Source organism: Haemaphysalis longicornis, unplaced genomic scaffold (assembly GCF_048455015.1).
Source record: "Haemaphysalis longicornis isolate Haplotype H1 unplaced genomic scaffold, Haemaphysalis longicornis Haplotype H1 scaffold_10, whole genome shotgun sequence".
NCBI classification, from domain to species: Eukaryota; Metazoa; Arthropoda; class Arachnida; order Ixodida; family Ixodidae; genus Haemaphysalis; species Haemaphysalis longicornis.
The window spans coordinates 36,744,103-36,758,192 of NW_027526204.1; the positions used below are offsets into that span (position 1 = coordinate 36,744,103).

The 14,090-nt window shown below is 48.2% G+C and overlaps 1 protein-coding gene and 1 non-coding gene across 5 annotated transcripts in view; both read left to right on the forward strand.

Annotated features, from left to right (window-relative positions):
• LOC144158379 (uncharacterized) overlaps positions 1–3,751 on the forward strand; it is a 156,409-nt gene extending 152,658 nt beyond the window's left edge. For 2 of the 4 annotated variants that reach the window (XM_077689243.1, XM_077689242.1), the window contains exon 10: positions 2,717–3,751. In XM_077689243.1, coding sequence (XP_077545369.1) covers positions 2,717–3,051 — 335 coding nt within the window. In that variant the 3' untranslated portion in view covers positions 3,052–3,751. The remainder of the gene's footprint in view (positions 1–2,716) is intronic. The other 2 variants (XM_077689245.1, XM_077689241.1) reach the window with 2 other exon arrangements.
• An 8,924-nt stretch (positions 3,752–12,675) lies between these two features.
• Positions 12,676–12,748, forward strand: Trnas-gcu (transfer RNA serine (anticodon GCU)). Its single transcript has one exon. It is a non-coding gene; the product is annotated as a tRNA-Ser (tRNA).
• The last annotated feature ends 1,342 nt before the right edge of the window (positions 12,749–14,090 follow it).

Genomic DNA, 14,090 nt, shown 5'->3' on the forward strand with positions numbered 1-14,090 from the left:
TGTGCAGCACCAGGCAATCCTTAGGAGTGCTTGTTGTCAGTATACCAATTAGTCTTCAGGTTGTCGGTTGTGGGTGGCAGCTATGATGCCCTTGGTGTACCTTTGTCCTGCATAAAATGAAACCTCACCACGAACGCTGGTAGCAAGCAGTGAGGAGTGTCACGTCACGTATCCTGTCTCACCCAGAATAAATGCAATGGGAAAAATTGATTACAACCCAAGAGGTTGTAAACAGCCTCTGCAAATAGCACTTACCTGTGCATTAAATGGCAAGACTGGAAGAATTATTTCACAAGAAGTGCGAGATGGTAGTGATGTCTAGAAAAGCATTGTTGAGTTGTCTATCGTTTGTAATTTTTTCAGCCATCTTAAAAAAAAATACACTACTATCAGTTGCACATTGTAAGTGAGGTAATCATTAGTACTCGCTCATGTTTTGTTGTCTTTTAGACTACAGAGGGTAGATTGCTGAAGTAAAAGATCATTTCCGGCTGAACTACTTTATTTTAAATGCGTATTTACAGGGCTAAATGGCGAGGAGTAATACGAATCGTCAATGTCTCACTTTTAAATGTCGAAACGCGTGGGTTTCCCCTGCTACCAGCCTTGCTTTTGTAAAAATACTAGCTTCCCAAGGCCCTGGGATATGAGGTCGAACACCCGAAAGGTACCGGCATGCTCTCATGAAACAGAAGTTACAGAAATGTTCACTGCCATAAGGATGGGAAGTGTTACTTTGTCATGTTTGTGGTGCAATGCCTGGTACATCTTCACATTTACCATGAAGAATTCACATTTATCACGAAGACATCACTGCACACCGTACTCAGTGACTGCGAATAACTGCTAACAGAGCCAGAAATGTTTGTTTAAAAATACGTGGCTGCGTGACTTTGAGTGCTCAAGTGGGCTTGAAAGATGGGGCCATGGTTTTAAAGGTTTACTCCTGTGACTGGCGTTCGTGTGCATGTTTGTGGTTGTGTGACTACTTGAAGTGGCTTCCAGATGTTGTCCAGCTGAGTATGCAGGAAATATATAAATGAAACAAAACACATTCTTCTGCTCCAATTTTTTACGTAGCACACATTATTCCTGCTTAATAATGCTCACGGTGTACCGATGTCAAACGGTTTGCAATTGGCGGTGCTAGCCCTGAGTGCGAAATTTTTCTGCTGGTTCTGGAATTGTGTGTGCAAATCCTGGCCATAGCTACAAAATTGTACATTTTTGCGAAATTTTGGAGCACTTAAGCGATGGTGGGGTATCACGTCGCGCCAAATGAAACTTGTTGAATTGGACGGGCAGGACCATCACTGGTGAACCCACGTGTTGGGCTTGGGAACAAGTAAGAGCAAGGTGAGGCCAGCATCAAATTTACAGCCATGAATACCAGTCAGCTATTTTTTTAAGTAGAGCCAGCCATGTTCCCACAACATTGATGTAAGTGACAAAAAAAGGAGGCTATTGCAGCCATTTGGAATGTTGATGAGGAGTAAGCGGCTACACGCAGCCAACGAGAATTCTGTTGCCTGGTTTGGAAACAAATTGAAATTTTGCTGACAGGTCCAGTTGCGGTGTTCTGGATACGGTGCTTTTTTCGGCAAGTTAGCCAAGAAGTGTGCGGGTGATCACACATTAAAAATGGAAATGGGTGGCTTAACCACCAATCTGAGAACGGCTCGATATATTGGCGTTTGGCAAAGTTAGCTAATGGAATGTACTTTACGATGTCAGTGACCACATTACTGGCAAAATGTTCAGCGACGGATTGTTTTTAAACTTTACGACCAGCGTTAACTGTGCATGCGTTTAGACAGCATCACGTTTTTAATCCGTCCAATTGCTGACACGCCTTTATGCTGTAAATAGGCAACTTAGCCAGTGCACTACGACTGCTATCCTAAGGCATGAAACCTGCGCCACGTAGTATAGCGAGACACGCCTGAAAGCCTAAAGCCTGCATGATGTTCATCAAAGATATTGGAATAGGAAGGCGTGGCGATTGAGCGCAAGATTCATGGGTTCTGCAGCGTGCGCTTTCCCTATACGCTTTCCGAGTTGTGGGTCACCGAAACTTCTTGGGGCCTGCCTAATTCAGCGCGATCGCAATGAGATTTCACTTCTCGCGATTGAGTGTGCGCGTGCTGCCCTAACGGTATAGCGAGCCTGCGCTATGTAAGCACGCTACACGTGCCCGTTGTGCTGCCCAGTTTTCGGCTAAAGAAGAGTTTAAATATCAGTGCCTGCCCTCAAAACTGCAGCGCTGACAAAATTGACGGCGTTTTTGGGCGGTTCAGAGTTCGAAGGTACCGTCCACGCTATAATATATTAGGTCAGTCCGAGTTCTCAAGGGAAAGCCTTGGCTTTTGCTTAGAATCAAATAAAACGTAGAGAAAGAGACGTCAATATGCCTGCGTGATTGGTGAGTGCGGTTCAACGCACTCAACCAAAGAGCTCGTGCGAAGAAACGAACTGTAGCAAATGCGTACGCGTCACGCCGAAACCGAAACTGAAACTAGTTTACTGGGAACTACTTTGACGCAGTAACACAAAGCAGTTCGCCCCCCCCCCCCCGCATAGATTTGTCCATAGATTTGTCCCGGAGCATAAAGGTAAATCCCGAACACCACGATAAGAAAGTGCATGTTCAGAATATGGCAAAAAAATCATTTCACTCTGTAAAATCAGTGAATATGTTTTCTATGATACATTCCAGACGAATATGACAATGGAACCAAGGGCGTGCGGGACACTCAAGATGGCTGCGATATGTTCGGGCGTATTCCTACCTGGACGGATATGTACTTCGCTTATGCAACGACTCCTGGTTACGTGGCACTCAAGAACCAACAAATCGGTTCTTGGTTCCTGTCTGCAGTCTACGAGGTGTTCAGCAAGAATGCTTGTAACTTACACCTTCACGAACTCATGGATTCCGTAGCAGACAAAGTGACGACTCGGTCTGCCCACGACGGGTCCAAGCAAAGTCCTGACATGACCGCTAGGGGCTGGAGAAAAAAATTGTACTTCAATCCCGGCTACTACTTGTAGAAGGCTATAAAAATGACACAAAATCGTCACTTTCAACACCGAGAACTGACACGCTCACGTCACGGCAGTTCCCGAGCGGGCCCGCTCTCCGTTAATGCAGTTTTCGATGGCCTTGGTGTGACATGTTTAGACTGAGTTTTGTAAAAAGGAGTGCTCCATCTGTGTTTGTCTGTGAAAAAGTATTTTTGATATCTGATCTGCATTCACCTTTGTGTTTTCAAACGGGAGCCTCAAAGGCGATATTCCGGTATTTCTCGTTTTTACTCCTGTCATGTTTGCATTAACTCGCATAAGTGATGAAAATTGTCAATAAAGTTATGAATAAAGAGATACGTAAAATTGTGTAAACCCGTAAGGAAACTGTATATATTATCCACACATTTTATGCCCCGAAGTATCTGTTTCCACGTGCCTTCGGCAGCCCAGGTATTTTTGAAAACCACCGCTCTTTATCGTTCTATTTTTGTACTCTTTATATCACCTAGATCATTAGGTTATCGTTCATTTAAAACGATTTAAGATACAGTTCCACAAATGACGGAAAGGATTATAACGTCACGTTGCCAATGACGACGCAGTTGTCTTCACAAAAACATGTTTATTGGAGCGATTTGCGCTCCCCTAAAAACTCAAGGAATACAAGGCGGCGATACAGCAATCAACAAAGTCACGTGCGTAAACTGGTGTCGCCGATTCGAGTGCCATGGCGTCTGCTCTGCAGGCTTTTATCTCTTCGCGAAAGTCTTTCTGGAAACGTTGATTTACATCCAGAGCAGTGTAGATAAAAGAAGATCATCCTAGGCTAGTGACGTTAGGGCGAGACAGTCTGCTTCTCTGAATGTGATAGCCCGTGCGTCATAAAAATAAAGAATGCAAGACGCGCTTCGCTTGGGACGCAGATTACATAGCCGGGCATGGCCGGGCAGCAAATACTAACAATAAACTTATACATGGTTCGTGGCATTACCCCCTTCTAAGAGTGCATCGACCCGATGCTAAAATAAAAGACAGTCCAAACAGCAATAACAAGAAAGTCCGTAATATTGCATAGTAAGGTTTCAAGCGAACCACGTGGACGACTTTGGGCCGCATGCGTCGTCGTGATGTTCCGGAATTACCATCGGGGATTACCTCGTAGGTAAGTTGGCCGAAACGTCCTAGAATCTGGTAGGTTCCGAAATGCCGTCGCAAAAGCTTCTCACTTAGTCCGCGTCGTCGGATTGGAGTCCAAACCCAAACACAATCCCCTGGGTGGTACTCGACGTCTCGGCGTCGGAGGTTGTAGCGCCCGGCATCCACCAGCTGCTGGTCCGTTGTACAAACTGGAGCGAGCTGGAGGGACTCCTCTGCACGCTGTAGGTATCCTTGGACGTCGGGGTTGAGGTCGTCGTCTTCTACTTGAGGAAGCATGGCGTCAAGCATCGTAGTCGGCTGTCTTGCGTAGACAAGCTTGAACGGCGTCATCTGCGTAGTTTCCTGGGGTAGCCCTGTTGTACGCAAACGTGACATACGGGAGCACTTCGTCCCAAGTCTTATTTTCAACGTCGACGTACATTGACAGCATATCCGCGATTGTCTTGTTTACACGTAATGTTAGTCCGTTCGTTTGGGGGTGGTACTCTGTCGTTGTTCGGTGATCCGTATTGCTCTAGCGTAAGATTCCTTGCATAAGCTCCTCAGTGAAGGCCGTTCCGCGGTCCGTGATAAGGACTTCAGCTCCATGACGCAGCACAAATTAGTTTATGAAGAACTTGGCGACTTCTTTTGCAGTCCCCCTGGGAAGAGCGGCGGTCTCTGCGTAGACCGTCGAGTAGTCTGTCGGTACAACAATCCACTTGTTTTGTTTTCGTGACGTAAGGAACGAGCCTAGTAGGTCCATTCCATTCTGTTGAAAGGGACTCGACAGCACGGCGATCGGTTGCAGAAGTCCGGCGTGTCTTGTTGGCGGCGTTTTTGTCGCTGCCAGTCACGGCAACTTCGAACGTAATGGGTGACGTCGGATGTAAGGCGGGGCCAGAAATACTTCGCCTTCATTTTTGCTAAAGTGCGAGCTGTGCCGAGATTTCGGGAAGACGGGTCGTCGTGGCACGCTTCCAAAATTTCGTAACGGAGGTCTCTGGGGACGACAAGTAGATAATTCGTTCTCGTTATGGGGTTGAAATTCTTCTTCACGAGGACGGAGTTTTTGAGGCTGAATGCTGGTAAGTTCCACTTGAACTGCTTAAGCACGGCGACATTGCGGCCGTGGAGGTAGTCTGTCATGATGCGCAAGTCGGGGTCGGCACGCTGCTGGGCGGCTAGGACACCTGAGTCACGACTCCGATGGACGCGCAGTCTTCATCGGAGTCTTGTGGTGGTGGGTCAACGGGGGCGCGAAACGGGCAGTCGGTGTCGGAGTGTTCCCTGCTGGATTTGTAGACGATTGTAACGTCGAACTCTTGCAGGCAGAAGCTACTGCGCCCAAGATGGCCAGACGGGTCTGTCAAATTGGCGAGCCAACAGAGCGCATGGTAGTCTGTCACAACCTTGAATGGTCTACCATACACGTATGGGCAAAATTTTGAAATTGCTATCTTGTGGGCGGCCCTGTCCTTCCTGCGTGCGTTCGTTGTTGTCCGCGGCGTGCGTCCGTTGTCCGCAGCCACTCTCCCGCTCTCCTCTCCGATAGCGAGCACCCTCTCGCAAAGGGCATTGGATTGGATTCCATTAGATTTGCTTGGCTTGGCTTGACTTGGATTGCATTGGATTGGATTTGGATTGGATTGGATTAAAATGGATTGTGTTGCGTCATAGCCGCGGCAGACGCACTCCCGCTGGCGCGTGCCCAGGTGAGAGCGTGTGCGGCCCAGCGCGCTCTCACTCCGCCGGTGGGCGACGCTGCGCGCGGGGCTGCGCATGTGCAGTACTCTCTCTCTCCGCGGTTTCCTCTCCTTCGGGCATGCTGTGCATATATAGTGCCTAGAATATAACCTGTGTGCCGCAATCCGGCGGCCTTTCGGTCGACGGTTGCTCTCCGCTTGCGCTTGAACCCCCTCAGCGTCGCCTCACACCAGGCTTCCCGCGAGGGGAGGTGGGCGTAATTTTTTCTCCTCCTTCGACAGACCACGGCTGGCAAAGGCGATCACTTTTGCGCAACCGCTTTGCTTTTGGACGAGAACGGCTCCCAAGCTTAAATCACTGGCGTCGGTGTGCATTTCCGTTTCGGCGTTGTCGTCGAAATCAGCGAGCACGGGAGAGTTTTGCAGGAGTTGTTGCAGCTCGCAGAATGTTTTTCCTTTTGCGTTTTCCCAAACGAAAGGGGTGCTATCTGTCGTCAGGCGCATGAGTAGCTCTGCAACGCGTGCGACGTTTGCGACGAAGCGCCGGTAGTATGCCCACAGTCTGAGAAATCTTCGCACGGCCTTTTTGTCTTTTGGTCTGGGGAAGTTCGCTATGGCTGATGCTTTCGCAGGGTCAGGAAGGACTCCTGTGGCGTTGACGACATGTCCCGGGAACATGAGTGCCTCGTAAGCGACGCGGCACTTTTCGGGCTTCAGCGTTAATACCGACATGCGAATAGCCTTGTGTACAGACTCCAATCTTGCGACGTGTTCGTCGAAATTTGGGGCGAATACTACAACGTCGTCCAAGTATACGAGACCAGTGTTGCACTTCAGGCCAGCTAACATGTGTCCATGGCTCTTTGAAACGTTTCTGGTGCCGTGCACAGCCCTAACGGCATCACCTTGAACTCGTTGAGATCATCAGGGTTTATAAACGCAGTGTTGTCTTAGTCTTTCTCGTCCAAATCAGTTTGCCAGTAGCCGATCTTCAGATCCATCGATGAGAAGTACTTCGCATGGCAGAGGTGGTCGAGGGCGTCGTCGATTCGTGGCGGGGGGTACGCGTCCTTTTTGGAGATTTTGTTCAGCCCCCGTAGTCAATGCAGAACCTTAAAGTGCCATCTTTTTTCTTCACGAGTACGACCGGTGCAGTTCACAAACTTTTCGATTGCTGTATAATGTCGTCGGTGAGCATGTTGTCGATTTGAGTCCGGATGGCTTCGCGCTTGTTTGAAGAGATGCGGTACGGTGACTGTCGGGTAGGTCGGGCTCGATGTTCGGTTATTATCCGGTGCTTCGCCAGAGGTGTCTGACGTAATTTTGAGTTCGACGAAAAACGCTCGCTGTAGCGACGCAGTAAATCAAATTATTTCTTCTGTTCTTTTTGCGGTATCGCCATATTCACGTCGAAGGGATTCGAAAGCTTGAAGGTATCTCCGCTTCATCGTTCAAAGTCGGCGACCGTGATCACGTCACTTGTTTCTTGCGTTTCTTCGAGGAACGCAATTGCAGCGCCCCTGTTTAAATGCTGGAATTCTTTGCTGAAATTAGGCACCAAAACGTGGGATTGGCGTTGCTTAAAGCGCGCAATGCCTCGTGCAACGCAGACACCGCTGTCGAGGAGCAACCTTTGATCACTCTCTACGATAGCGTCGATGTCAGGAACAGCATCTTCACAGTAAACCGTGATCATCAAGCTTGCGCTGGGTGGCAGGGTGACATCATCATCGGCGATTCTAACAGAAGCACGGTGTTCGGAGTTCGGTTCCGGCGTCATGGAGTGATCGGAGGAAAGAAAAAATGGGCCCATCTCTCCCCGCGAGGGGGACTCGAGTAAATGCGTCGCATAGGGGGTGGGTGTATTGCGTTAACGTTTAGTGTTTGGGGAGTTGGTGGTAGTGAATGCGTTGTATTAGCAGCTTCTTGACGTAGTTTGAATGAGTAAAGGATATAAGGCGCGTTCGTAGCCTCCCATTCTGTGTCGGCTTTGTGGCGCAGTGGGTAGAGCACCATGTACATTGCGTTCCGCCCGCAGGGTCGAGGGATCGAAACCAGGCGCCGGATAGTATTTTTTTATATAGTGTAGGGGGAGGGGTGCGGACTACGACTACGGACGTCAACGCGGGTGACATCGTGAGTTACTGAAATGCTCTGCATTTAAAAGGTTATGAACTTGGCCTGTAGATCAATTATTGCACCGTTGTCCGTCAAAATGTCCATTCCAAGGATGGCGTCGCGGGCGCAGTTAGGTAAAATGACGAACGCTGCTGGGTACGTGGTGCCGTCTATGGTGACGTGCAATCACGTTTCACTTGGCGTCACGAGGTAGCCTCCTGCTGTGCAAACGTGCGGGCCGTCCCATCTGGTCATCACTTTCCTCAGCTAAGACGCAAATTGTCCGCTCATTACTGAGTAGTCGGCTCCCGTGTCTATGAGGGCGACTACATCAAAGCCGTCGATGGACAGCTGAACGTCAGACTCCGCTTTCCTCGAGTTCCGGGTGCGTCCTGGCGGCACATCTCGGCTTGTGCGTGTTGACGGTCGCGCACTGTGCGTCGTCGTTGTCGTCGTCTTCTCAGCGGCAGATTCGGTCATGTCGGGTACGCGTCGCGCCCTGTGGCTGTCGTGGTGCTCGGGAGTCTCGTCAGGGTTAGGTCGGGTCGTCGGGATGAGGGCATGCGATGAATCACTGTCTTCAGCCAGTCGCTGCGTCGTTGGAGGGGTTTTAATTTTTCCACCGTTGTGCAATTTTACCTCCCGAGGTTGCTGCTTCTAGTTTCACCTGCATAGCCTGGGGAACCTTCCACGCGAGACGTCAGCATTGCTACGGCGGCTCGGCGATTGGTATGGGTAGGGCGACGGCGAACGGTTGAAATGGGCTGTGCCACGGCTGGTTTGAGAAAGCTAGTCGTCGATCTCACGTGGTCGTTGCCCAGGGAGAGGGCGAGGTGCATCGACGGAGAAACCACGTAGTCTTAGTCTCTTGTATGGGCAACGACAATACATGTCATCGGCCTCTCCGAAGTAGTATCATAGCGGATAATAATCAGCGGTTCGCCAAACGTCGGTCTTTCTCAGCGAGTGGTTTTGGGCTGTGGACGGCGGTACGGTGGATGGCGGCGCGAGTGGGGATGGCGGCGAGAGTGGACGGCGCTACGGTGGAGCTTCTTGTAGACGGGCTGAAGCCGGGCGGGGTCAATGAACAGTGCTGCAGTATGTCATCGCCTGTGTCACGCGGGGTGCCTCGGATGACATAGAAGTGCCCAAAAAACTAAACCTCTTCGCGAATGACGTCAGTCAGAGAAGCCACTTGAGGTTGCGGCATAGTCGGAAAAAGCTTCCGAAGCTTCTCTCTGACCACTGCTCGGATGGTCTCGCGCAGTGTGTCGGAGCTTGTAGCCCCGGCACTGATCCTCGGAAACCAGCGCGTTCACCGGTCGATCGTACTCCCTCGTTCGAACTTCCAGCGTCTTCTCCATTGCGTCCGCCTCAGACGCAAATTCCGTCAACGTCTTAGGAAGGTTGCGGACAAGGCAAACAAAAAGGTCCTAGGTTACCCCTCGCATCAGAAACCTTAGTTTCTTTTCTTCGCTCATTTCTGGGTCTACACGGCGAAAAAGTCGCTTCAGCTCCTCAACGAACACGAGCAAGCTTTCATTGAGATGCTGTGTGCGTGTCTCCAGCAGCTGCTCGGCCCGTTCCTTGCGTACCAGAGTGGTGAATGTTTTCGAGAGCTCGGTGTTGAATAACATCCAGGTCAGCGCACGTTCGTGGTTCTCGAACCAAATCCGTGCGGAGTCTTCAAGGTAGAAAAACACTTGCCTGAGTGTTTCATCGTCATCCCATCGGTTAAACGTTCGGACCCTCTCAAGATGCCCCAGCCATTCCTCGGTATCTTAAGTAGCTGGTCCATGAAATGATGGTGGTTCCCGTGGTTGCTGCAGAACTACAGGATGGCTCGTGGTTATTGTGGATGCGTTGTTCATGGAAATGGCCGTGACGTCTTCCGCCTTCAACTTAAGTGGCAGTAGTCCAAACTCCGGCTCTAGGCCTTGCTGTCGGCGGCTTGCACGAGTTGGGCTTGCTTGACGACTTAAAGAGGGTGGAGGGTGAGTTTACCCAGCACCTTACCAAATGTCACGTTGCCACAGATGACGCAGTTGTCTTTAAGAAAAACAAGTTTATTGGAGCGAACTTCTGCTGCCTTAACAACTCAAAGAATGCAAGGCGGCGATACAGCAACCAACAAAGTGACGCGTGTAAGCTGGTGTCCGTGATTCGAATGCCATGGCGTCTGCTCTGCAGGCTTTTATCTCTTGGCGCGAGGGTTTCTGGAACCGTCGATTTACACCCAAAACATTGTAGATCAAAGAAGGTCATTCTGGGCTAGTGACGTTAGGGCGAGACAGTCTTCTTCTCTGAATGTGATAACCCGTGCGGCACAAAAATAAAGATTGGAAGAACTGCTTCGCTTGGGACACAGATAAAACAGCCGGGCATGGCCGGGCAGCCAAAAAACCAATACATTTACACATGAGTCGCGGCAGTATCTTTATGAATTTTGAATGCATATTCCCAAAAAAGGTGGGACGTACCTGCTGTTAAGTGGACACGTTACTTTATATATGACATGTCCCAGGCACAAACTTCAAGAAAATGTAGTTTTTACCTTTGAGAAGGCAAACACAGTTCTTTTCGTGTATAGCATAAGCATAAATCTACCTCGCCGTGGAATTGTAAGTGCATCCCACCAATCGTTTTACACATTTATGTTATATAGGCTTGCCGTCTAGGTATAGAAATGGACATGATAACAGAGAGAAAAATTCTTAGAACTTTTTGTGGACATTATGTACTTTTCTCCCAACAATAACTCACAATTCCAAGTACGTTAAATCTTTTGGCGACTTCTAATTGTCCTCATTAAAAGTCTCGCTCGTCAACTAGTTCGCCTTCCTTGTACATTCCTAGAACAGCGATAACGCGTCCCCTGAGGCCACAACTTCGCACAGAAAACGGTTAGAAAAACATTGCAAACTACAATACCTTCTTTGCGGAGAACAAAAAAAATCTCTTGTCGCTATTTTGCAAAGCTCTCACTGATACTGCGAGATTTCAGATAAGCACTAGATGTGGCTATTTCATATTTGGAGTTATCACTGTATCGACCTATTTCGCGATCTTTTTCGATTTTCATATATCGGGATTGATATCACAAAATACCCTTTAGGAGAATAAATATATTCTTTCTTATTAGACGTGGCTGGACTTGCGCAAACACGTCGTGAAATAATGCCGTAGACACAAATGCTTCACGGACAACAGGCGTTTCTTTACAGGTGGGCTGCAGCTGTCGTCTTCACTACCGCCAAAAATAAAGACCAGAAAAAAAATCAAGAGTTCGTCTAGGCTTACGTCTTAACATGCACAACGAGATAGGAAATTCAGCTTTTTCCCTCACCTGCTCATGTTTCTTTTTGCAGACATGAAATAAATTGTCTATGTTTAAGCGTTACTTCAACGTCGATGGAGCATTTCCGGACGGAATTGCTGCATTTGTATTTATGCTTTTAAGTAACAGGCTTCACTGAAGATACCAACGCAAGACGCAAAGATCGTCTATCGCAGCAGTAGCGAAAAGACACAGGCCACATACGCATGTGCACCTTACGATGTGGCCGTGAAAGGTTGATTGATTAATTGAAGGGTTTATTGTGTTGACGCAACACAGACGACGAGGCGCGCCATAGTGGTGGGCTCCGGATTAATTTTGACGCCCTGGGGAACTTTAACGTGTGCCAAAATGTTGTAACCACAGGCACTTTTGCTTTTCGCTTCGCCTCCATCAGAAAAGCGGACGCCCCAGCCGGAAATATAACCGCATCCTCGTGGGCCATGACAGGTGTCACCGTAGGGTGTTTGTTCATACTCTGTAATGGTGGCAAAACTGCACGTTTTGTTTTTTAGCTAACGCCATATATGTATATATATATATATATATATATATATATATATATATATATATATATATATATATATATATATATAACACAGAAATAAGGGTTGGCAGTCGAGAAAACCTCGGAAAGCAAAGGGGAGGATGTGGTAGATCATTGAAACAGATTAAGAATTTGGAAAGAAAAAAAGAATCGCACCAGACCGGTATTCTGGAGGTCGTGGGTTCGGATCCCACCTGGCGGGCATTTTTTCTTCACTTTCTTTCTTTCTTTCCAAATTCTTAATCTGTTTCAATGATCTACCACATCCTCCCCTTTGCTTTCCGAGGTTTTCTCGACTGCCAACCCTTATTTCTGTGTTATTTTCAACGAGCCCCTTATTTCCTATTCTGATTCGCTATATATATATATATATATATATATATATATATATATATATATATATATATATATATATATAAAAGGGTTGGCAGTCAAGAAAACCTCGAAAAGCGAAGGGGAGGTTGTGGTGGGTCATAGAAAGAGATGAAGAATTTTTTGAGTCGAAAAGAAAGTGGTGAAAAAATTCCCACCGGGTGGGATCCAAACCCAGGACCTCCAGAATACCGGTCTGGTGCGATAACCACTACGCTACCGGCGGGGCTGTTTCCCCAGCACTTTCTCGGGTATTTATGTTAAGGTATTTTTCTTTCCTGCACTTGGGAGTGGTAGCTAGTGGCACTCGGACTACTCGGGGTGAAGGTCCCCTTCACCCCGAGTAGTCCGAGTACCTTAACCTTAACCAAATACCGAGTACCTCAAAATACCTTAACATAAATACCCGAGAAAGTGCTGGGGAAACAGCCCCGCCGGTATCGTAGTGGTTATCGCACCAGACCGCTATTCTGGAGGTCGTGGGTTCGGATCCCACCCGGCGGGCATTTTTTCACCACTTTCTTTTCGACTCAAAAAATTCTTCATCTCTTTCTATGACCCACCACAACCTCCCCTTTGCTTTCCGAGGTTTTCTTTACTGCCAACCCTTATTTTCTGTCTTATTTCACGGAGCCCCTCATTTCTCACTTTCTGATTCGCTACATGCTTAGCGAGGGCCTCTGTTCTGGCAGTCTTGGTGCCAAAGGGAGCTTAAGAGGGTTCAACGCTGGTCGACCAGTCTCGACATGTCGTAGACACTCGAGTCACGGCCCGGGGGTTTAAAAGAAGGTCCCCTTCACCCCGAGTAGTCCGAGTGGCGGTAGGTACCACCCCTAAGTGCAGGAAACAAAAATACCTTAACATAAATACCCGAGAAAGTGCTGGGGAATCTGCCCCGCCGGTAGCGTAGTGGTTCTTGCACAAGACCGGTAATCTGGAGGTCGTGGGTTCGGATCCCACCCGGCGGGCATTTTTTCACCACTCTCTTTTCGACTAAAAAAATTCTTCATCTCTTTCTATGACCCACCACAACCTCCCCTTTGCTTTCGGAGGTTTTCTTGACTGCGAACCGTTATTTCTTTCTGTCTTATTTCACGGAGCTCCTCATTTCCCATTTTCTGATTCACTATATATATATATATATATATATATATATACTGTAAAGGCGCGAAGCTAAACGAAAGAAAAGCTGCAAGCGCCGTCAGCGGCCAATTCGCCATCAGAGCGACGAGGACGCCGGCCGACTGGCAGCGAAGGAAGAAGTGCGGGGCACGTTCGGCGAGAGAATAAACATGGCGTCGTAGGCATCGGACGTTGGTTCATTACTAGGGGCGCAGCCGACACGTTTTCAAGCCCCGGGGTGACCCAGCCTCCGGACCTGCTCGCAGCCTCCGGATCGCGGCGATCCAGCCGCAGGGACGGCACTCAGCAGCGTCCAAGGCCTGGCACGCCTTCCAGCCCTGCTGCCCAAGTTCATCGGTGGAGCCATAGTCCCGCCATTTATCCCATTTATTTCCTGTCCTCTAATGTACACACTAAAAGAAAAAACTAAAAAAAATTCGAGGACAAAACCCGCACCAACAAAGCTATCGCAGGTTTAAACCAATTCAAAATAAACAAAATAGGCACTAGGCCAAAAATACTTTTACAAAAAAGCCGATTCGATGTTGACAAAAAGAAAAAAAAATCACACTCCACATCCAAAGGCGCTACTGTCTACACACACACTAAAATAATCCTATACATCAAAGCTAAATTTTTTAAATCTAACAGTATGACAGTGAAGATGCGAAAAAGTTGAAAAGCGTTATAAAATGATAACACACAAAAATACATGCAAGACAGT